Below are 24,881 nucleotides of genomic sequence, written 5' to 3' on the forward strand. Positions count from 1 at the left end.
TCTAACCGCCCACCTGTTCCACAGTAATGGTGATTTATAAAGTAGGGAAGTAACTTTACTTTATAAAATTTATAAGCAGAGTTATATAGCAAGTTAAAGCATATAATAATAATTACCTACCAAGTACTTTATGTCAGATTTTCGCTGTTTGGTAGAATAAATCTTTATAAAACAACTTACTATAGTTAAATCTATCTTTTTATTTATACTTTGGTTGCTCTGCTACTGCCCACCATGAAAGCTGGAACGCCCACTAGTGGGCGGCAGGGACCAGGTTGACTACCACTGATTTAGAGGGTACTGTGCTAAGTGAAATAGGTCAGGCAGACAAAGACAAATACCCTGATTTCAGTTATATCTGTAGTGTAGTTTAGAAGCCAAAAAAATTGCATTTCAAAATATATTCATTGTATTCCTGGGTCACTGGGTTATGCCAAAGCATCCCATTGAGCTTTGGTGATACAGTATTAAGAGACATATGTACTGCAAGGTTTTGTGTCAAATTAGATGCCATTCAGATTTGTTGTGTATCATATTTTTAAGACAAGCAGTATTAATACCTTATGTAATTACTTTTTTTTATATGTAAATAACCACCTCATTACTTGTTTATAGCTAGTGAAATATCCCATTTCTATCTAAGTTTGTACTGTTTATTAAGATTTTATCTAAATTAGTACAGGCGGTGGTCTAAGTCAACATGACAGTTACTTTGACCACCTAGACAGAAGGATCTATTTGTCAGACTTTCTAAACATTGCCAAGGAATAGCTGATAAAATCCTGAATTACACATTTTTATCTGTGATGTAAGGGTCAGATATTCCCATAAATTTTTGTGTCTTGTAATGGAAATGTAGGTGAACATTGTTACTAATTAACCTGAACTGTTTACACATACTTAGAAGAGTAAATATTTTTGATGTCTTACTATAAGTTATGAAAATTTTCTTCGAAAATTAACGATTTTGGTGTGGAATTATATGGAAACCTTAACCAAAAGCATATTGTCTTCACCTTTTTTACCTTAAATGTTCAGTGTTAAAATTTTTAAATGAATAATGTTTGTTGACTTGCATCAGGTCATCTTATAAGTTATAATGTATAATGTGTTGTTGGCTAGACATCATGTGATGTTCAGATTTATAAATATTTATTTTACCACGTACCTATTTGTGTTTTGAATAGTTTAAAATCTTGATCTAATACTTTTCAAATAACACAGTTTTTCAAGGCAATGTCTTAAGGACAAAGATTAAATTGAATCCGAGTCCTTACTACCTCATGTAGGTTTCTTACTTCGTTATTCCAGAATTTGAAGCAGCTGTCAGATTTGATTGACCATGTATTAACCTGTTCTGTAGATATAGAAGAGCTTCAATCTCAGTCTCCCTGTTTCTCTTCTTCATTTCTCTCATCCACACAGACTCTCTGTGAGGTTTGGCTGTTGGTTTCTTTCTTTTTACAGCTTCATGGTGACTGTATTAAGCTGTTCAAAGCTGCTGCTTTTACAGGTTGGGCTTTAAAGAGGTTTCTGGGTTTTTTTTTAAGTGTTGACAGTTGAAATACATTTTTTATAGAAAAAAATTGTACAGGAAATGATTAATAAATGCAGAATGAAAGATGTATGATTAACTTTTTCTCTTTCTGATCCCAACAAAAGTTTTTAACCAAAATATGCACAAACCTTTAGTGAATAGTTCTAAGGTGTTTCACTTTCATTTACTTTCAGATGCTGCTGTTAATTCTGGAGAACTGTGGTTTGTGAATTTTTACTCCCCAGGATGCTCGCACTGCCATGATTTAGCGCCCACAGTATGTATTTTTTGAATTCTGATTATTAAAGTTTTATTTCTAATTGACCTGTTGAGTATTGTAATATATTGGGATTTTTCTATTTAATGATAGTTATAACTATCAGAAATAGTTATATATTTTCACATATTTAATGGGGTTTCTTACTAAAAATAGTCTCCTGTAAGAATATACAGTTTGAAGAGTGTTCAAGGGAAGAAAAGTGATCTTATCTAAGAAATACTTATGTTTTCTTTTTTTCTCACAGTGGAGAGATTTTGCTAAGGAAGTGGATGGATTACTTCGCATTGGAGCTGTTAACTGTGGTGATGATAGAATGCTTTGCCGAATGAAAGGGGTGAACAGTTATCCCAGCCTCTTCATTTTTAGATCTGGAATGGTAAGGGATAAAGTCCGTATTTTTTAAGTTTTTAAACTTTTTAATAAGGAAAATACTAGAAAGCATAATATGTGAATTTGTATAACGTTTTGATATTTAAATCTTATTTTAGGTCCCATCTAACTAGGCTCTAGTCATAACAACATTGTGGATAGTATGACTACTTTTAGATGCCATGACATTTAACAGGCACCTCGAAAAAACACATGTAACTCAAGTGGGTATTCCACATACACAGGTTCCCAACCTTCAACTGACCCTTCAACAAGGAGGATTTGAACTGCTTGACAATTAAACTTAGTAGGCCAATTGAAAACATTCCAAGTATAAGTGGACCTGTGTAGTTCAAACCCACCTTGTTCAATGGTCAACTGTACTTTCAAAATCAATGATTGCCTATTTCAAAGAACATAATTGTAAAGAACACAATGTAACCAGTATGCATATTCTACTTTGTAGTTTACAAGGTATTTTACAGGCATTATCTTATTGCATATAAAGGTCTGATATCCCTTTTTTCCAGTTTTAAGTGATGAAACAGAAACTGGAATTACTATTAATAGTTTTATTAAAATAAAACTACTAATCTGTCTTTCATGGAATCTATATAATCAAGAGTTTCAGCATATCATTTGGAAACACATTGTACATCTGAAAGACAGATCTTACTCTATTATTCAAAATAATGTAGAATCAAAGTATTTGGTATTATTTTTTGTGGGTTTTAAAAAGAAAAAGTAAAAAATGTTTCTCTTTTTATTAAAAAAAAAATAGGCTGCAGTGAAATACCATGGTGACAGATCAAAGGAAAGTTTAGTGAGTTTTGCCATGCAGCATGTTAGAACTACAGTGACAGAATTATGGACAGGTAATTTTACTACTTTTTTTATAAGATTTTTTTTTTATTATTTATTGATTTTAGAAAGCGAAGAGAGAGAGAGAAATGGGGTGGGAAGAGGAGCAGGAAGCATCAACTCATAGTAGTTGCTTCTCATATGTGCCTTGACTAGGCAAGCCCAGGGTTTCGAACCTACGACCTCAGCATTCCAGGTCAATACTTTATCTGCTGCACCACCACAGATCAGGCTTATTTTCTTACTTTGCTTGATTTTCAAGGCTATTTTGAAATTTGATATATTACTTTTTCATTGGTGATATTAATATTTTGGTCTTAATATTGAAAATTTAAAATATTTTTTTTCATGTTTTTTGAATGGAATTGTGACATTTGTCCTGACCTCTACTAAATAGTCGGCATTTAACAAATGAATTTATGTCACCTGACCAGGCAGTGGTGCAGTGGATAGAGCATCAGCCTGAGACACTGAGGACCCAGGTTCAAAATACCGAGGTCACTGGTTTGAGCATGGGCTCACCAGCTTGACCTCAAGGTTACTGGCTTGAGCAGTGAGGTCACTGGTTCAGCTGGAGCTCCCTGGTTAAGGCACATATAAAATCAATGAACAACTAAGGTGCCGCAACTATGAATTGGTTCTTCTCATCTCTCCCTTCCTGTCTATCCCTGTCTGTCTCTCTTTCTCCCTCTTTCTCGCTCCCTTTCTCTTGTGCGCACACGTGTGTGTGCTTAAAAAAATGAATTTATGTGTACAAAAGTAACACAGTTAAGATATGAGAAATAGACATGAGATGGGGCTGGGTGAAAAGGAAACTTGCAAAGTGCAACTGAAGTATACTATATTGGGTGGTAAATTCATGCCTATCCAGTCTAATTTTAAAATTAAAAAACTTTTCTAATATTAGGCTTTTAAGTCATCAAGTGACTTTAGGCGGGTTATTTAAATACTCTGTATTACCCACAAAATGATGATATTCACATCTAAAGGGATATTCGTATCATTCATTAAATACCAGTTAATGTCTTTGAAACTATGTTAAGTATATATTAGGGCTGCAGTAATAATATACATAATCCCTGCTTTCGGGGACCTCATTATTTTAGTGAAGAAGACATTAATAAAACCATTAAAATTCAACACAGTAACTATTATAGTAAAGATTAGCTTAGGGAAGCACGAAAGATAGAAAAACTCAAGTGTGGAAAAGAGGAAAGTCTAGAAAATACTTCTGGAATGAGGTCAGACCCAGTCTGTCATGAAAGTGAAGAGGAAGCCGTGAAGACCCTCTGTGTTTCAGGGAGACTGGTGGTACTTTATCCGTTTGACAAAAGGGTGAATGTTGCCATGTGGTGGCGTGGGGCAGAGTACGGCTGGTGGAGTGACAACGAGCTCGGTCACACGGGGCCGTACTTATCCATTCCAGTCTCTTAATGAAATAATGAATTTAGATTTATGTGATGAAAGAAAGGGAGAGCCAGAAGGAATCAGACATGCTCAAGAGGATTTTTAGGAGATCCTGAATACTACTCAGAGTGGATTGGAAGACGGTGAGATTAGAAGGGGGGAATGTATTTAGAAAACTGTTTCATTATCAAGTATAAGTGATCAGAAATTTGCTGTCTTTTCTTTTAAGGAAATTTTGTTAATGCCATACAAACTGCTTTTGCTGATGGTATTGGCTGGCTAATCACATTTTGTTCCAAAGAAGGAGGTAATTTTATTCATTATTTTGTTATGATGAAGAGACATTGACATTTAATTTTTTAGTGACAGTCTTTACTTTTTTAGCTCTATTGAGATATAGTTGACTTAATAGCATTGTGTAACTTTAAGGTGTATGACATTTTGTTTTGATACACTTTCAAATGTTTACAACAGCATTAGCTAATACTTCCATCCTGTCAGATAATTGCTGTTTCTTTTTCTGTAGTTAGTACATTTAAGATGTACTCTCTTAGCAACTCTCAAGCATATATGTAATATATTATTATTAGCTCTAATCACTAAATGCTGTACATTAGATCCCCACTACTTGTTAATCTCATAACTGGAAGCATCCACCCTTAGACTAAGTGACCATCTTGCTACTATAATTGATTTTTCAATACTTCGAACTACGATTTATACCCAAAATATTAATTTTTTTATTTAATAAATATTTACCTTTATTATTTTACACATAAAAGATGTATGGTTTCTATTTGGTGGGCAAGTTTTCAGCTTAATTATACTTGTGATAAATTGTACATCCGAGTATACAGATGTATTTGTCAGTTTGCAACAACATTCATTTATAGATACAGCCCTTCCAAAATAATAATATTTTGGAGTTACTGACTTTGCCCCATATTTATATGTATCAGAATATATAAATGTTTACCTCATAAAATTGTATAGTTGAGGATGACAACTGTCCATTTTTAGGAACCTTTCCCTAAGTAGATCAAGTTGAAAATTCAACATCCTACATGTCAAACCACAAACTGTCAACTATGTTCAAGCATTGAGATTGGTTAAAAATTGGCCCCAGTATTACAGACTGTCCTAATTCATAAATGTATCATATGTTCAATCCCGACACAGATCTTTTGCCCACACTTAACCCTCAGCCTCTGTGCTGTTATGCTGAGGAACTGTTGTCTTGCAACTGAAATAACCCTTACATGTAGTCTGTCCTGGAGGGTTTGTCTTATTTTGGCCTAATGCACAGATTTTTATCCATTTCACACATGAAGAAAACTTTTAAAACTTTCTGACATTCTTTATGCCCCGGGTTAGTTGATTTTACCTACCGTAGGCTCTGCGGTGCTGCCGCTCTCTTCCCAGTTTATCTCCGTTAGTCCTAGTATTCATATTCACAGAACTTGCATGACATTAGCCAAGAAGCTATTTTAAGCCTGTATCTTATTTTAAGGATTCTTTATATGTCAATATTTTTATAAAATGGTGGGTTCATTACATGTTCTTTCCCCCAAGTTATAAGATCTCTTAGATAAAAGAGATTGTTGTCAGGAGGGAAGATTTGAGAGTAAGATTCTAAAGGAATGCTTGAGATACAATTACTCCTTTCCCCTTTAGCTAGAAATCCTGGGAACATAAAGGTAGAGAATAAAAGACTGAGTGAGAGCGAATGTGTGTATGTGTGTAGAATGAGACTGACTGAACTATCTACCTAGTAAATAAAGGTTTTAGTATTTACTGATACTTAACACAGAGCTCAAGTATTGGATTGTTTGGGGGAGGGCCAAAGAAGATACAGACAATAAAACTGAAATTGCTTGCTATTTTCCCCGCTTTAGATTGCTTGACTTCACAGACACGTCTCAGGCTTAGCGGCATGTTGGTAAGCATCAATTATTTTATGAAACTATATAGCCATGTTAAAAAACAAAAACAATTTTAAATACATTTTTGGTAGTTTCTTGAACACTTAATTCACTTATTTGCAATCTTTCTTGTTTTCTGATAAATGTATTCATAGCTATAGGTTTCTAACTAATTAGCTATTCAGTACAATTTAACGTGTGGTACTTCTGTTGTCACTCACTAAGTATTCTGTAATTTAATTATGGTTGTCCTCTTTAACCAAACAGTTATATATTAGTGTTTTTGTCATTTTAAAGCTTCACTTTTTTGTTTTATTTTATTGCTATTTTGTTATTATTTAGCTCTCAGAGTATCATGGTTGTGGAATAGTCTTTGTTGTTGAGGCTCTCTTTGTGGGTTGGGAGTTTGCCAGTTTAAAAAATTATGAAAGTTCAGGCCCTGGCCGGTTGGCTCAGTGGTAGAGCGTCGGCCTGGCGTGTAGGAGTCCCGGGTTCGATGCCAGGGCATACAGGAGAAGCGCCCATCTGCTTCTCCACCCCTCACCCTCTCCTTCCTCTCTGTCTCTCTCTTCCCCACCCACAGCCGAGGCTCCATTGGAGCAAAGTTGGCACAGGCACTGAGGATGGCTTCATGGCCTCTGCCTCAGGCACTAGAATGGCTCTGGTTGTAACAGAGCAACGCCCTAGATGGGCAGAGCATCGCCCCCTAGTGGGCATGCCGGGTGGATCCCGGTCGGAGGCATGCGGGAGTCTGTCTGACTGCCTCCCAGTTTCCAGCTTCAGAAAAATACAAAAAAAAAAAAATTATGAAAGTTTAATGTGTACTTGAAAATAATGTTTTCTGTTTTTGTTTAATGTAATTTTATATCTATTAGATCAGATTTCAATTGTTATTAATATTAATAACAAAATCTTAAGGCACCCTGTTAATATTAATCATGTTCAAATCTGCATCTTTTTTTTTTTTTTTTTTTTTTTACAGAGAGAGGGATAGATAGGGACACACAGACAGGATCGGAGAGAGATGAGAAGCATCAATCAGTAGTTTTTTATTGTGACACCTCAGTTGTTCACTGATTGCTTTCTCATATGTGCCTTGACCATGGGGCTACAGCAAACCGAATAACCCCTTGCTTGAGCCAGCAGCTTTGGGTCCAAGCTGGTGAGCTTTGCTCAAACCAGATGATCCTGCGCTCAAGCTGGTGACCCAGGGGTCTTGAACCTGGGTCCTCCGCACCCAAGTCCGACGCTCTATACACTGCGCCACCGCCTGGTCAGGCTGCATCATTTTTTAATGTCTTTTTGAAAAAAAAGTTTAACTTATAATTGAAAAGTTGTGTCTTTTACTAAATAAACTAAATCCCATTAACTTTTTTTCTACTTGCAACATAATCTATTTTTTTGTTTCCATTTTAGGGTGGTCTTGTTAATGTAGGATGGATGGACTGTGCCACCCAGGCTAACCTTTGTACAAGTCTGGATATAACAACAAGTACTACTGCCTATTTTCCTCCAGGAGCCACTCTAAGTAACAAAGAACAAAGCAGTGTTTTGGTATGAATCATTTTAATTTCTTTAAATGCACTCACATTTGAATACATTGCAAACAGTGAGCAAAAAACAAATTAGTTCATAGTATCTGAATGTGGAACTTTTAATTTAGAACAGATATTTCATTTCTGAGATTCTGTTTAATACCTACTTCAGTTTATAAAGTCTGCTCTAAGAATTATTTTTAACTGGCATAAACCATTGTACCTGTAAACCCCATAGGTATGGAATACATTTTAAGGTTAAATAAATTTTCATTGGTTTCCATTTAGTTATATATTTTCTAATGTTAAAATACAGGTCATTCGTAGGTTTGGCTGGAACTTAATAAATTTTTTTAAACACCCTTTTAAATTCTGGTATAAACTCAGTTTGGGGATCTATCAGTGAAGTTCACCTCCCTAATTTTATGAATGAGGAAACTAAGGGTTGAGCTTTTGTTAAGGAGTTGGGATAAATAATAGAATATCAGACAGGTCTCTAAGAAACCCCAAAAGAAAATAAGACTAATAAATAACAAACTTCCTGTAGTTTTTTTTTGTATTTTAAAAATAGTTGGTTTTTTATTTTTATTTTTTTAACATTAATGTTCACTGGCAGAATTCATATATAATATTGGAATGTTTAAAGAAAGATGCCAAATTTAGGGTCTTAAGTAAACTACAATCTCATATTTCAGTAAGATCTTTGGGCTTTTTGATATAAACCAAAAGCTCAGATGTGATCTTAGGAAACAATACTGGAAATGTAGTAAACAAGAGTGATGAGTTAAATAGTCCTTGTCCCCCCTAAAAGCATTGAAGTTTAAAAATGTAGAACACTATGTCAGCTAAACATGTCTAGAAGGTGAAATTTTAAGGACTGAACAATATTCTTTTATTGATACAAGTTTTTTTTGTTTTTGAAGTGACAGACTTTTTTTTTTTAAGTCTGTCTGTCCCAGACAGACTCCGACATGAGCCAGGACTGGGATCTACCTGGCAACCTTGTCTGGGGCCCATGCTCAAATAAACTGAGCTATCCTCAATTTCCTGGGGTGACACTCAAACCAATCGAGCCACAGGATGTGAGAGAGGAAGGGGGACAGGAAGAGAAACAGATGGTCACTTATCACATATTCCCTGACCAGGAATCAAACCCGGGACATCCACACACTGGGCAGTGCTCTATCCACTGAGCCAACTGACCAGGGCCTACAAGTGCCAAGTTTTACACTAGAACAAACAGGACTATAATAAGGGTCTAACATAGGGGTAGTCAACCTTTTTATACCTACCGCCCACTTTTGTATCTCTATTAGTAGTAAAATTTTCTAACAGCCCCCGGTTCCACAGTAATGGTGATTGCTAAATGGTGATTGATTAAGTAAGGAAGTAACTTTACTTAATAAAATTTATAAAGCAGAGTTACAGCAAGTTAAAGCATATAATAATAATTACGTACCAAGTACTTTATGTCGGATTTTCGCTAAGGCAGCAGAATAAATCTTTATAAAACAACTTACTGTAGTTAAATCTATCTTTTAATTTATACTTTGGTTGCTCCACTACCACCCACCATGAAAACTGGAACACCCACTAGTGGGCAGTAGGGACCAGGTTGACTACCACTGGTGTAACAGATTTATCACATATATCTATAAGCTGCTATAGGAGTATTTTAGTGACATCTTCATAATGAGACCAAAGTGAATGAGCTCTAGTACTGAGACATTAAATAATTCTGTTTTGGCCTCTTAAGGCCTTTGGTAACAAAATAGTTCATATAGAACTTTAAAAATATTTATGCTAGAGATTTTATTCCTAGATATTTTTTGTTGTTGTTGTTGCAGTCATGAAGGGGATTATTTTTCTGAGTTCGTTTTCTAATGTTTCATTTTTGGTATATAGAAAGGCTATGGACTTTTGTATATGAATCTTGTATCCTGTGACCTTACTGTATTGGTTTATTGTTTCTAGTAATCTTTTTTGTGGAGTCTTTGGGGTTTTTAATGCATAGGATCATATCATCTGCAAAAAGTGATACCTTTACTTCTTCTTTTCCGATATGGATGCCTTTTATTTCTTTATCTTGTTTGATTGCTCTGGCTAGAACTTCCAGCACCACGTTAAATAAGAGTGAAGAGAGTGGACAACCCTGTCTTATTCCTGATTTAAGGTGGAAAGTTCTCAGTTTTATGCCATTTAATATGATGTTGGCTGATGGTTTATCATATATGGCCTTTATCATGTTGAGATATTTTCCTTCTATACCCATTTTGTTGAGTGTCTTAAACATAAAGTTCTGTTGTATTTTATCGAATACCTTTTCTGCATCTATTGATAAGATCATGTGGTTTTTGTTCTTTGTTTTGTTGATATGGTGTATTACGTTAACCGTTTTACGTATGTTGAACCATCCTTGAGATTCTGGGATGAATCCCACTTGATCATGATGTATTATTTTTTAATATGTTGTTGTATTTGATTTGCTAGTATTTTGTTTAGTATTTTAGCTTCTGTATTTATTAGAGATATTGGTCTGTAGTTTTCTTTTTCTGTGTTGTCCTTGCCAGCTTTCAGTATGAGGATTATGTTGGCCTCAAAAAATATGTTTGAAAGTATTGCTTCTTCTTTAATTTTTTGGAAGACTGAGTAGAATAGGAACCAAGTCTTTCTTGAATGTTTGATAGAATTCACTAGTATAGTCATTTGGCCTGGACTTTTATTTTTGAGAAGGTTTTTTATAGTTGTTTCTATTTCCTCCCTGCTTATGGGTTTGTTTAGGCTTTCTGCTTCTTCATGACTCAGTTTAGGAAGATTGTATTGTTCTAGGAATTTATCCATTTCTTCTAGATTGTTGAATTTAGTGGCATATAGTTTTTCTTAGTATTCTACAATAATTCTTTGTATATCTATGATATATGTGGTGATTTCTCCTCTTTCATTTTGGATTTTGTTTATATGAGTCCCTTCTCTTTTTTCCTTGGTGAGTCTTGCCAAGGGTTTGTCAATTTTGTTGATCTTTTCAAAGAACCAGCTCCTTGTTCTATTAATTTTTTCTATAGTTTTTCTGTTCTCTATTTCATTTATTTCTGCTCTGATTTTTATTATTTCCTTTCTTTGGCTGGTTTTGGGTTGTTTTTGTTCTTTTTCTAGTTCTTTAAGGTGTGAAGTTAAGTGGTTTACTTGGGCTCTCTCTTGTTTGTTCAAATAGGCCTGAAGTGATGTGAACTTCCCTCTTATTACTGCTTTTGCTGCATCCCAGAGATTCTGATATGTCGTATTGTCATTTTCATTTGTCTGTATATATTTTTTGATCTCTGCACTTATTTCTTCTTTGACCCATTCATTTTTTAAAAGTATATTGTTTAGCCTGACTGGTGGTAGCACAGTGGATCAAGCATCGACCTGGAACGCTGAGGTCCCTGGTTCAAAACCCTGGGCTTTCCTGGTCAAGGCACATATGGGAGTTGATGCTTCCTGCTCCTCCCCCTCTTCTCTCTCTGTCTCTCTTTCATCTCTAAAATGAATAAATAAATAAAAGTATGTTGTTTAGTTTCCACATTTTTGTGAGGTGTTTTTCCTCTTTTTTGCAGTTGAATTCTAGTTTCAAGGCTTTATGATCAGAAAATATGCTTGATACAATTTCGATTTTTCTGAATTTGCTGATGTTATTTTTGTAGCCCAGCATATGGTCAATTCTTGAGAATGTTCTGTGTACACTAGAGAATAATGTATACTCTGTCACTTTGGGATGAAATGTCCTGTAGATGTCTATCATATCCAGGTGCTCTAGTGTTTTGTTTAAGGCCAATATATTTTTTTTTATTTTCTGTTTGGATGAATGATCTAGAGCCGTCAGCGGTGTATTGAGGTCTCCAAGTATGATTGTATTTTTGTCAGTTTTTGTTTTAAGGTCAATAAGTAGCTGTCTTATATATTTTGCTGCGCCTTGGTTTGGTGCATATATATTAAGAATTGTTATGTCTTCTTGATTCAGCATCCCCTTAATCATTATGAAATGACCATTTTTGTCTCTGAGTACTTTTTCTGTCTTGTAGTCAGCATTATTAGATATGAGTATTGCTACAACTGCTTTTTTCTTTGGATATTAATTGCTTGGAGTATTGTTTTCCAGCCTTTCACTTTGAATTTGTTTTTATCCTTGTTGCTTAGATGTGTTTCTTGTAGGCAGCATACCGTTGGGTTTTCTTTTTTAATCCATTCTGTTACTCTGTTTTTTATTGGTGAATTTAATCCGTTTACATTTAGTGTAATTATTGACACTTGTGGTTTCCTTTTTGCCATTTTATAAATTGCTTTCTGTTAGTTTTGTATCTTGTTTGATTCTTCTCTTTCGTTTTTCTATCATTTGTTTTTGTTTGGTTGTATTCCATACTTCTTTCCTCTATTGCTACCTTTTTTAAGTCATGTGCTTCTGTGGTGGTTTTCTCAAGGGTGGTTACCATTAAGTAACAAAAAGAGTACCTACCATGTTCATTGTAGTACACTAACTTATGAGTGCTTCTGCAATCCATCATCCTTTGCTACTCTTAATCTCCGTCCTCTTCCCCCCCCCCCTTTTTTTTGCTGTTGTCACAGTTTAAATTTGGTTTTATTGTGTTCTTGGTGGAGCTTTTCTTGTGATTTTGTTTTATTTTGTTCTTTGTATCTAGTTAGAAAACCCCCTTAGTATTTCCTGGAGTGGGGGTTTTCTAATGATAAATTCTCTCATCTTTTCTGTATCTGTGAATGTTTTTATTTCTTCTTCATATTTGAAGGATAGCTTTGATGGGTATAGTATTCTTGGCTGGAAGTTCCTCTCTTTCAGGACTTTAAATATTGGGGTCCACTCTCTTCTAGCTTGTAGACTTTCTGCTGAGAAATCCAATGATAGTCTAATAGGCCTTCCTTTATATGTTGTATTCTTCTTTTCCCTGGTTGCCTTTAGAATTTTTTGTCGTTGGTTTGTGCCAATTTCATTATGATGTGCCTTGAAGTAGGTTTGTTGGGGTTAAGAAAACTCGGTGTTCTGCTTGCTTCTTGAATTTGAGGCTTTAGTTCTTTCCACAGGCTTGGGAAGTTCTCCTCTATTATTTGTTTGAATATGTTCTCCATTCCATTTTCTCTCTCTTCTCATTCTGATATACCTATTATTCTTATGTTAGTCTTTTTGATTGAGTCAGACAATTCCTGTAGGGCTTTCTCATTTTTTTAACTCTTGAGTCTCTCTCTTCTTCTCTCTGTTGTACGTCAAATTTCTTGTCTGGTATTTCACTAATCCTACCTTCTATCTGGCCTATTCTATTAGCTAAGCTTGTTACCTCGTTTTTCAGTTTATGAATTGAGTTTTTCATCTCTGTTTGATTTGTTTTTATAGTTTCAGTTTCCTTGGAAATATATTCTTTGTGTTCATTGAGTTGTTTTCTGAGCTCCCTAAATTGCTTTTCTGTGTTTTCATGTATATCTCTGAGTATTTTTAAGGATCTCTATTTTAAATTCTCTGTCATTTAGCTCCAAGGCTTCCAACATATTAAATTTTTTCTCCATAGATTTTCCTCATCTATCTGTGCTACATCTCTGTCTTTTGTATCGATGATATTCGATTTCCTTTTCCTAATGGCATCTGAGGGTGGTTTTGTTGATAGCACTAATGAGAATTAATAAAAAATAAAAAGTTTAAAAAAAAAGAAAAAATGGAAATAGAAAAAGAAAACTTATTATTTCTTCTTTTTTTCTCCTCTCCCCTCCTCCTTGAGAAAATATCGTGATAAACTGTGAATTATATTGTGCTAAATGGAACAAAAACTACCTATAACAGAGAGCCTGAATTGGGGAGAAGTGATAAAGGGGCAAAAAAGGAGGTACCCACAAAATGCAAAAAAGGAAAAAATTTGGGTCAAGAATAAAATTATTTGCTTGTAAGTGATGGTTGACTGAGAGATATAATGAGAGGGATAAGAGGGAAACAGGAGAAAGAAAAAAAAAACTATTGTATTAAGTGGAGCAAAAACTAGATAGAATGGAGAGCCGGGGTTAGGGGAAATGCCATTGAGCATTGAGTTAAAATGCAAGTATAAAGCACCCGAAATGCCAGAAAGAAAAAATCTGAGTCCCAAACAAAATAATTTGTTCATGAGTGAGGATTGAATGAGAGGAAAAGTAAAGGAGAAAAGAAGAAACTAATAGAGAGGGAGAAAAAGGGAAAAAAGAAAAAAGAGAGAGAGTGTTAAGGGTTTTGGAGTGTAACCCTCATAGAGAGAAAGGAAGAAGAAAAGAAAGAAAATGGGAAAAGTAAAACTTATAGGTAGTGTAATTCAAGAAGAGGAAAGAATAAGACGGGCAGAGAATAAAAGGACCAAGGTGGGAGAAAGAAAATAATAAAGACAAGAAGATGAAAGAAACAAAAATAAAAAGTGGAACAAGTTATAAAGTCTGTGGATTTTTCTTGATTTTGAGAGGTTAACTTCTTCCTTTTTCTTTCCTCTCCCTCTTCCTGGTCGGTGACTCTGTACCCCAGGCTCTGCCCCTGTGGCACACTTAGGTAGAGATTTGCAGTTGATGAGACTCTACGGCGATGTCATATATTAGGCTTCAGTCTCATTGGTAGTTCAAGGCTTGTTAGCGTTTGCAGGCTCCAACAATGAGAGAGTCCGTTTTCCCGGAGCCTCTCCCCTAGTCTCTCCTTCCTGAATTAGCAGCCTGATGATCCAGCTATGGGGTTACTACTGCCTCTGCCTGGAGAGTAAGAGGCTCAAAGAGCTGGCACATCCCCACTCTATCCCCACTCAGCGCAGGGCTCTGGGTAAGGCTCTGCCAGTCAGAGCCGCCATATGCTAGAGATTTTACAAAGCAGGAAAACTGGTTTTGGGGGAAAAAACATGTTTCTGTTCGTATTCCCATTGTTTAAATCCATATTGTTGTTCTCATATCGAGCTCAATTAAGTTGTGAATACAGGGGTAGTTCCTACAAGTTTTTAATGGAGTTTTAGGTCTTTCAAGTAATATTTGAATTGTCAAACATAGATGGCTTGTAATTAAAGATATACGTTAAACTGTTTTGTCAGCCTATATAATTTTCTTGATATAACCACGGCTGCACCCTATGTAGTTTCATCTGCTTCATTAAGAATTAGATCAACAGGCCCTGGCCAGTTGGCTCAGTGGTAGAGCGTCTGCCTGGTGTGCAGGAGTCCCGGCCAGGGCACACAGGAGAGGTGCCCATCTGCTTCTCTACCCCTCCCCCTCTCCTTCCTCTTTGTCTCTCTCTTCCCCTCCCGCAGCCAAGGCTCCATTGGAGCAAAGTTGGCCCAGGCGCTGAGGATGGCTCCATGGCCTCTGCTTCAGGCACTAGAATGGCTCTGGTTGCAACAGAGCGGCGCCCCAGATGGGCAGAGCATCGCCCCCTGGTGGGCATGCCAGGTGGATCCTGGTTGGGCCCATGCAGGAGTCTGTCTGACTGCCTCCCCATTTTCAACTTCAGAAAAATACAAAAAAACCAAAAACAAAAAACAAACAAAAATAAAAGAATTAGCTCAACAGAGATAAGGCTGTGAGTAAAATATGCTAAAGATAAAATATGAGTAAAGGAGATGTGTTAGAAGGGAGGTGTGCCTTTTTCAGTTGTTTGTGTTTTAAATAAGGAACCTAAAACATACTGAAAATAAGATCTTTATCAATATATTTTACTCTACAAAACTCATAGTTTCATTTTTGGACATTATTTATGAAAACCTCTATAATAGACAAGGTCCATTCTGATTATCCAGTTATAAGTTCTTAATTCCTATTAATTATTGGTTAGCATATGAAATGTCTTGGATCATCAAATATTCCAATTTTAACAATTAAAGAATTTGGAAAGCGTTGGCATTCTCTAAAAAGCAGCATTAAAATTGAACTGATATTATAGCTTCTTCCTCATGATTCAGAAGTCACTCCAGGTTATTGTGAAGATTATTATAGAATACACAGAACAGTTAATAGAAAATTCCAGATAATAAAACGCCTAATAATGGAATTTGTTTTACATTACTTTTTTTAAGAAACATCCCAGTTATATAATTTTAACAATTACCTGAATGCCTGACCAAGTAGTGGAATAGTGGATAGAGCATCATACTGGAACGCAAAGGACCCAGATTTGAAACCCCGAGGTCAGCAGCTTGAGCAGGGGCTCGTCCGGCTTGAGCACAAGCTCACCAGCTTGAGCGGAAGGTCACTGGCTTGAGTGTGTGTTATAGACATGACCACATGGTTGCTGGCTTGAGCCCAAAGGTCACTGGCTTGAGCCCAAAGGTCACTGGCTTGAGCAAGGGATAGTAGCCCTCGCTCTGCTGTAGCCCCACTGTCAAGGCACATATGAGAAAGCAATCAATGAATAATTAAGAAGCTGCAGTGAAGAATTGATGCTTCTCATCTCCCTTCCTGTCTGTCCCTCTCTGTGACTGTCTGTCTCTGTCAAAAATAAACAAACAAAGATAATAATTACCTGAATATGGTAATACTGGCTTTTGAAAAAAGACATTTAGAATAAATTGCTTGATAAAAAAATTTTTTTAAAAAGAATAGCTTCAAAACTGTTTAACTTCTGTTACTTTTTTCTTAAAAGTTCTTCTGTGAAAACAAAACAAAAAGACTAAAATAAATGGATGTTGATTTAAAAAATCACAATATGATTCTCTTATTCTAGTTTCTTAATTCATTGGATGCTAAAGAAATATATTTGGAAATAATGCATAACCTTCCAGATTTTGAACTACTTTCATCTGACACACTAGAGGTAATATTTTTATAATAAATATTAATGTTGGTACATTTTCAAGCCTTAATATTTTAAAATCAGCATTTGTTTTATTCTTTACTAGAGAGAAAGTAGCAGTTTCAAAGGATTATACAGTTATACAGTGTGTCTGTAAAGTCATGGTGCACTTTTGACCAGTCACAGGAAAGCAACAAAAGACGATAGAAATGTGAAATCTGCACCAAATAAAAGGAAAACTCTCCCAGTTTCATACCTATTCAGTGCAGGTCGATGTGGGCTCACGCACAGATTTTTTAGGGCTCCTTAGGTAGCTATCCCATATAGCCTCTACAGACTCATCACTGATGGCCTACCAGAACGGGGTTTCTCCACCAAACTGCCAGTTTCCTTCAACTGCTTATCCCACTGAGTAATGTTATTCCTATGTGGTGGCGCTTCGTTATAAACGCGCCGATATTCACTTTGCACTTTGGTCACAGATTCTAATTTAGCGAGCCACAGGACACACTGAACTTTCCTCTGTACCGTCCACATCTCAACTGGCATGGCCGTGGGCTGCTCCGCTGTATACACGGTGTTACGTCATCATCGCGCATGCACATATGCTGCCACATCATCCTACAGAAACTGGGAGGGTTTTTCTTTTACTTGGTGCAGATTTCACATTTCTATCGTCTTTGTTGCTTTCCTGTGACCGGTCAAAAGTGCACCATGACTTTACGGACACACTGTATATCAGTCAATTCTACTTAAATTCTAATTGCTGGAGCTGCTGGTTGTTTTGGGAGCATCCATAGGTTTTTAAAACCTAACCAATCCTAAAGAGCTTCAGGAGTATCAGAAAAGGCAAGATTTTGATCACAAAGCCACTTTGGATCTGACTTGGAATGTTATGTTCTTACTTACAGAACTATTTATATTATTTACTGAGAATTAAGCAGCAGCTTTAGAAATAGTTAGTTAATATTAGAGGGTTTTTTTCTACTACTTGATCCCAGAGCAGTGTAAATCTATCATCCTACCAAACATTTTGGTAAACCTAAAAAAGCTGACTTCTACAGCCCCACATTCTGGCTACCTGTTTTTGAAACAGTATGTATATGTTTTTGGCACAGTGGTTTATATTAAGATTTTGTAATTAAGTGACTCTTACCCTTCTGTGATTTTTATATATGTAATTGATATACATTGCATTCCAAATAAACTACAGAGTAAGAATATGAATCTGTTGGCATTCTTGACATTATTTTAAAGTAATGGATGGGATTGCTAAAATTAACTTTGGAGAATAAAAAAATAAAGATTATAACTGAAAGAATTTCCTGTCTTTAACATTTCTTTTTAACACTTTTTAAATCACTTTTAAGGATCGTTTGGCTCATCATCGATGGCTCTTATTTTTTTATTTTGGACAAAATGAAAATGTAAAGGATCCTGAGTTGAAGAAACTAAAGACTCTACTTAAAAATGAACATATTCAAGTAAGAAAAATGTATTCTGCCCAGCTCTCTGCTAATATGCTCTTTTATTACTGTAATTTAATACATAAAGTCATATTCTAAATGTTTTCTTCCACAGTGTATGAAAATGCCAACATTTTTATTACCTGCTTCTGGGGTCTCATATGAAAAGGTTTCTTTCTTCCCTACCCAAGATTATGTAAATAATCTTATAAGGGTGTTATAAGAGTGGCTTTTTTTTCTTTCTTTTTTTTTCTTTTTAAGTGAGAGGAAGAGAAATAGTGAGGCAGACTCCCACATGCACCCTACCTGGATCCACCTAACAACCCCATCTGGGGCTGATGCTTGAGTACTGAGCTATTTTTAGTGTCTCAGGCTGATGTGCTCCAATGGAGCTATTCTCAGCACCCAGGGCCACACTCTAACCAGTCGAGCCACTGGCTGCGGGAAGGGAAAAGAGAGAGAAGGGGGAGAGGGAAGCGGAAGAGGCAGATGGTCACTTCTCCTGTGTGCCCTGAACCTGGGACGTCCATACTCTGGGCCGATGCTCTATCCACTGAGCTACTGGCCAGGGTGAAGGGTGGCTTTCTTAAACAACTTTATATTATCTTGAAAATTTCGCCCTGGCCGGTTGGCTCAGCGGTAGAGCGTCGGCCTGGCGTGCGGGGGACCCGGGTTCAATTCCCAGCCAGGGCACATAGGAGAAGCGCCCATTTGCTTCTCCACCCCCACCCCCTCCTTCCTCTCTGTCTCTGTCTTCCCCTCCCGCAGCCAAGGCTCCATTGTAGCAGAGATGGCCCAGGCGCTGGGGATGACTCCTTGGCCTCTGCCCCAGGTGCTAGAGTGGCTCTGGTCGCGGCAGAGCGACCCCCCCCAGAGGGGCAGAGCATCGCCCCCTGGTGGGCAGAGCATCGCCTCTGGTGGGCGTGCCGGGTGGATCCCGGTCGGGCGCATGCGGGAGTCTGTCTGACTGTCTCTCCCCGTTTCCAGCTTCAGAAAAATCCAAAAAAAAAAAAGAAAAAGAAAATTTCTCCTCAGGTTTTTGAACTCTCTAGGAGGCACTATGTTTTTAACTAAATTGAGTTTCAGTGTTAAATATGAATTAATTATTCTTATCTCTCATATTTACAGCCCATTAATTTCTGTTTAGAAACTGTGTTGTTAGAGCAATGTCATTATGGGTTTTCTTTTTATAAATTTTAGGTTATCTTTATGAATATTTAATTGAACGGATAAGATTTGTCAAATTGAACCTTCTCTTTCTGCTTTAGGTTGGCAAGTTTGACTGTTCCTCTGCACCAGACATCTGTAGTAATCTCTATGTTTTTCAGCCATGTCTTGCAGTATTTAAAGGACAGGGAACCAAAGAATATGAAATTCATCATGGTAAGAAGGGGGAAAAAATGAAAAAATTTATCTTCATTTTTAAATAGTACAGACAAACCTCGGAGATACTTTGGGTTTGGTTCCAGACCACCACAGTAAAGCGAGTTATACATAACCTTTTGCTGATGGAAAGTCTTGCCTTCAGTTTGTAAAATAACATCTGTGATATGCAGTAAAGCAAAGCGCAATAAAATAAGAAATGGCTGTAATTTTTCATTTTACTTTTTACGTTGTATAGACATACTATAATAATTTTGCTCTCACTTATTAGTAAATTTGTTTCTTGTGGGAAAAGACATTTTGAATTATATATAGTTATTTCATACTCTTTATCAGTGATTATATCCTTGATCTGTGTTTCAGTAAGAACTATGGTGGCATTGGGCCAGGGAGGAATTTAAGGGTCTTGTTGACAAAAGTAACACAGTTTTCACCCAGTTTGCCAGATGTAGAGCATCTTAGCCATTACAGGCAATTGCCAGACCAGACACTCTTTTGGATTTTTCCTTTACTACACTACCAAACATCTCCATTAACTGCTTTGTCACCTTGAATTTATAATTACATTCTACATTTCAGCTTATTTGGGACTTTAGCTCTTTATTCATGTAAGCAAAGTTCCAGAGTTTGGGATACACCATAGTCCCTGTCCTGAAAAAAAGGTGAAATGTGTAAAAGAGACAAACTGTCACACAGGTAAATGAAGAACACATTGATATTATGCCTGTTATGTGACAAGCCCTGCATTAGGTGTTAGGAATGCAAAATTGCAAGACATGAACTTTGCCCTCAAGAAGCTTAAAATGTCATCTAGTGCAGGTGAGAGGAAGATCTATGATCTATAAACAAATATGAAATCCATTGTAATAGCTATTATATATAAATTAATAAAGCCAAATAAAGAAACTTCCAGAGTCTTGGTCAGGACATAATATTTGAATTGAAGTGACATTCGAATGCTCAATTTCTCAGAGCAAACATGGAAGAACAAGAAATGAGACCGTTTAGGCCATAGGAACTTGGTGAGCAAAGGCTGGCTTGGCAAGCTGATCTTAGTAGTAACTACTGTTTCTTCTGTTCTTCTTCTGAGGCAGATGGTTTCCTAAAAGCTTTGCATACTTCTGTATTTCCATTTTTTATCCTTACAACAATCCAGCAATGAAGAAAACGGACTCAGGAAGGTTAAGTAACTTGTTAGCACAGGACAACCACCAATAACTGGTCAAGGTGGCTTTCTGTACCCAAATAAGTTTGACTCCAAAACCTAGGCTTACAGCTCACTAAATCCTACCTCTTTAAAGTGCCAGAAATGACCAAGTTTTAATAATAGACTTCTGTTTTACCTCTGAACTATTTCTCAGCTGCCCCCCGTATCTGTGCTTCCTACCTTATTTCAGGTCCTTCGTCTCAATCATGTAATGTATCATCTTCTGATCAAGTTTTCTATCTCATAGTCTTTCTTCTTTACAGTTGGTTGTTTTATTTGCGTTCATTGCCTTGGAACATCTAGAACATTCTCATGTCACTTTTCTGCCTTGATTCCTGATTTCTTTTAAAATAAAGTTCAGATTTCTTAGGACATGAGCAATGATTTTGTTTTGCTCACCGCTCGACATCCAGCACCTAGAATGGTCCCTTATGTATAGTAGGAACTCGGTGTATAGTTATTAAATTAACGGGATACACTGGCGGTCTACCTCTGCTGGCTTTTTCGGTCTCATCTCTCTGCCCTTCCAAATAATTGTAGCTCTAGCCACTTGTGGATTTTTGAAAATACAATGTTCTTTTACTCTGTGCCTTCATAGAAAATTTTTTTGCCTCTGCATTATAGTCATTCCCTCCTGCCCCTCAGCATATAGCAGTGGGCAAAAATAGGTTTGCACTCATGAGTACATGAAAGTTTATTGTATTTATTAATTATTGTATTATTTTCCATATGAACAACTATAAACCTACTTTTGCCTACCCCTGTATTTAGCAAACTCCTACTCACCCTTCAAAATAGCCTAACACATTCCCCGCCTCCAGGAAATGGTCCAGGAATCCCCAGGTACTTTCTCTTGTGTGCTGTCGCTAACTTTATAGCATAACTTACATTTCTTTGGATTTCAATAGCTATTGAACAGACGTCTGCATGTGCCAATTACTATAGAAAGGAGAAGGAAAAATGTGAACTTTATGTACTTAATCTCTACCTTAGCGAACCTTATGCACTAGTAGGGAAAACAGACAAGTAAATGGTCAGATTTTAAAATGTCTTAAATGAGGAGTATTCTCTATTTCTGAGTAGTAAATTACCACAAAATTTAGTAGCTTAAATAGCAATCATTTATTAACTCACAGTTTCTGGTATTGGGAAATCTAAGAACAGCTTGCCGAGTGGTTCTGGCTCAGGTCTTTTTCATGAGGGACAAGGTGGGTGAGGGCTTAGTCATCTGAAGCATAGAATGTGGCAGGAGGATTTGGTTCCAGGTTGACTCATAGGATAGTCAGGAGGCCTCAGTTTCTTCCTACGTGGGTCTCTCCATTGGGCTGCTCACAATAGGGCAGAGGGCTTCTCCCAGAGTGAATGATCAGACACACATACACGGAAGCAACAGGATCTCCTCATGGTAAGGGTACGTGAGGTAGCGACCCCTGGAGGCTATCTGGAGACTGACTACCACGAGAGATAAGCATGGGTTACAGTTACGAAGAACTGGGGGAATAATTTTCTAAGTTTAAAAAAGCAATCTCTTCACAGAGAGCTAATGGTTACCTAAATAAAGATGTGGCAAGCACATTCCAAACAGGAACCAGCAATTATTTGCAAGGACTCCGAGAGCTTCACTTCTTATTGGAAAGCAAGAATTGATGCGTACTTGGCGTGTTGAGTGTTGGAAAGAACGAGCTGAGGCTGGAGAGGGCCCCAGGGGTCCAGACTGTTTCCTCTGTCGGATAAAGGAACTGGACTCCTGGCTGAGGGCAACGCAGCAGCAGCACTCAGGGGTTCACACAGAGATAGGACTTACGTGATTGACATTTTAGAAAGGGTCTGGGTTCCTAGAGTTGGTAGAAATAAGATTGGAGGAAGGGAGAGCAGGTAGAAGCCTGATGCAGTCACATGTAAGAGAAAATGGCTGCTTATCTAAATGATGGTAATGTGGATGAAAAGAAGAGGGCAGATTTTTTAAATCCCAAGATACAAAATCAGTATAACTTGATGATTGTTTAGTTGTGGGAGAATAAGAGGAAGCCCAAGTTTCTTACTTGAATTGGCAATTGAGTGACTGACTGCATTCTTCAATGAGGGAAAGAACCCTGGAGGAAGAGCTGACATGGAGTAGACTCCCCAGTTCACAACTGAATGTAGGCTGGGCCGAAGGAGAGGAATTCAGGCTAAAAATAATCATCGTATCAATTGAAGCCTTGAGTGAGGATGTGCTTGTCTCAAAGTGACAGACAAGATCAGGGCCCTAAGGATCACTTTTAAGGGACAAAGAGAGCAGTTGGTTAAACAATTCAAGCAGCGGGTGAAGAGTAAGAAAAAAGCAGGAGAATGTGGGAAATAGATTAGTTTAGAAAGACCAGCTTGGTTATTGCAGTAGCCTAAATGGGGCTGGAGATGCAAGAGATAGAATGGATGGAGTTAGGTTACAAGGGCCAAGAAAGAAGGCAAGGATCACTCTGGCAAATCTTCTTTAGGCACCGAGTGGGTATTTATGCCATTGCCAAGATAGGGAAGGGGAGAAGAAACTTCAGTTTGGACATAGTATCATATTTCAAATGTTTATATGAAATCCAGGTTAAGTTTTTCATTGGCTAGTAGGTAATAAAGATTTTGAATTCATGATAGAAATCTAGGTTGAAGAAACAGATTTAGGAGTTAGGCTAAATGTAGTAATAGCTCAGGTAAGTATGATATAAAAAACACTGTGAGGAAGTTATAATTCTGCCTCTGAGTCTGAACACACATTTTCGAAGAGATCTTGACAGTTCAGCTGTGGGTCCTGCCTGTGACAGAGAGTAAAGGAAAGGGAGCTCCCAGCAGAGTAAACCTGAGTATATGCAGCTCACCAAAATCAATTTGTTAACAGTTTATCTGGAATATTTTAAGTATAAAAATTTTGAGATGTTTTTATGGATAGAAAGCAGAATGTGGATTTTAACTTTTCTCTTCATTTCAAAGGAAAGAAGATTCTATATGATATACTTGCCTTTGCCAAAGAAAGTGTTCATTCTCATGTTACCACTCTTGGACCTCAGAATTTTCCTGCCAATGACAAAGAACCATGGCTTGTTGATTTTTTTGCCCCCGTAAGTTATTTTTATCTGTCAAAATTCAGTCTTGTCAGATTTTCTCTTGTTATATCAAAAAGATGTTTTCTAGATAACCTTGAACCATAGATACTAGAAATTGTGTTACTCAGTTTTTGTTCCTACCACACATTGCATCTAAGAGAGCACTGGTGATGAACTGGCCCTCTAAGGATTAAGTATATCAAGCATAAGATGTGCAACCAGGTGTGGTGTGTTACTAACTTAGCATATTGCTTGCTGTAAAAGTGATGTGTTTTTTGGTTGGTTTTTTCACTTGGTTCAGTGCTTATGAGTATTTTTTCTTTTATAGTGGTGTCCACCATGTCGAGCTTTATTGCCAGAGTTACGAAAAGCATCAAAGCATCTTTATGGTCAGCTTAAGTTTGGTACACTAGATTGTACAGTTCATGAGGGACTCTGTAACACGGTAAGGCAAAGTATTGAAAATCTATTCTAATTAATATTAAAATAAAATAACTTTTTCAAATGTACATCTACATTTAGAATAGTAAATTGTTTAAACATAATTTCAACAAAATGATATAATATGGATTAAAGCATGGATAATATATATAGTTAAATGTTGATATGGTCTTATTTATTAAACTCAAAAATATTTAGTTGACTTAATAAAATGTTTTTCAGTTATTTAAGATCTTTATTTTTTTTGTTTTGTTTTGTGTTTGTTTTTAGAGAGGAGTATGGCAGGAGAGAGATGAGAATCATCAACTCATAGTTGCTTCACTTTAGTTGTTCATTGATTGCTTCTTATACATGCCTTGGGGCAGGGGTGCTCAAGTCAAGCCAGTGACCCCTTGTTCAAACCAGAGACCTTGGGATCAAATTGATGATCCTGTGCTCAAGTCAGTGATCCCGTGTTCAAGCTGGCAAGCTCGTGCTCAAGTTGACAAGCCCACACCCAAGGCAGAAACCTCGGGGTTTTGAACCAGGGACCTCAGCATCCCAGGCTGACCCTCTATCCACTGTGCCACCACTGGCTAAGCTAGATGTTTATTATTTTTAATTTAATAGTACCCTTTGACAGTCTATAGCAGCAGTCTCAA

The 24,881-nt window shown here is 36.8% G+C and overlaps 1 protein-coding gene across 1 annotated transcript in view; it reads left to right on the forward strand.

Moving 5' to 3' along the window:
- Window positions 1–24,881, forward strand: part of DNAJC10 (DnaJ heat shock protein family (Hsp40) member C10) — a 49,246-nt gene that overhangs the window by 10,298 nt on the left and 14,067 nt on the right. Inside the window, exons 5-15 of the mRNA XM_066346688.1 lie at window positions 1,732–1,814; window positions 2,062–2,193; window positions 2,968–3,061; window positions 4,684–4,761; window positions 6,350–6,393; window positions 7,793–7,930; window positions 16,601–16,690; window positions 18,040–18,153; window positions 19,404–19,518; window positions 23,687–23,814; window positions 24,128–24,244. Coding sequence (XP_066202785.1) covers window positions 1,732–1,814; window positions 2,062–2,193; window positions 2,968–3,061; window positions 4,684–4,761; window positions 6,350–6,393; window positions 7,793–7,930; window positions 16,601–16,690; window positions 18,040–18,153; window positions 19,404–19,518; window positions 23,687–23,814; window positions 24,128–24,244 — 1,133 coding nt within the window. The remainder of the gene's footprint in view (window positions 1–1,731; window positions 1,815–2,061; window positions 2,194–2,967; window positions 3,062–4,683; window positions 4,762–6,349; window positions 6,394–7,792; window positions 7,931–16,600; window positions 16,691–18,039; window positions 18,154–19,403; window positions 19,519–23,686; window positions 23,815–24,127; window positions 24,245–24,881) is intronic.

Source organism: Saccopteryx leptura, chromosome 7, assembly GCF_036850995.1.
Source record: "Saccopteryx leptura isolate mSacLep1 chromosome 7, mSacLep1_pri_phased_curated, whole genome shotgun sequence".
NCBI lineage: Eukaryota > Metazoa > Chordata > Mammalia > Chiroptera > Emballonuridae > Saccopteryx > Saccopteryx leptura.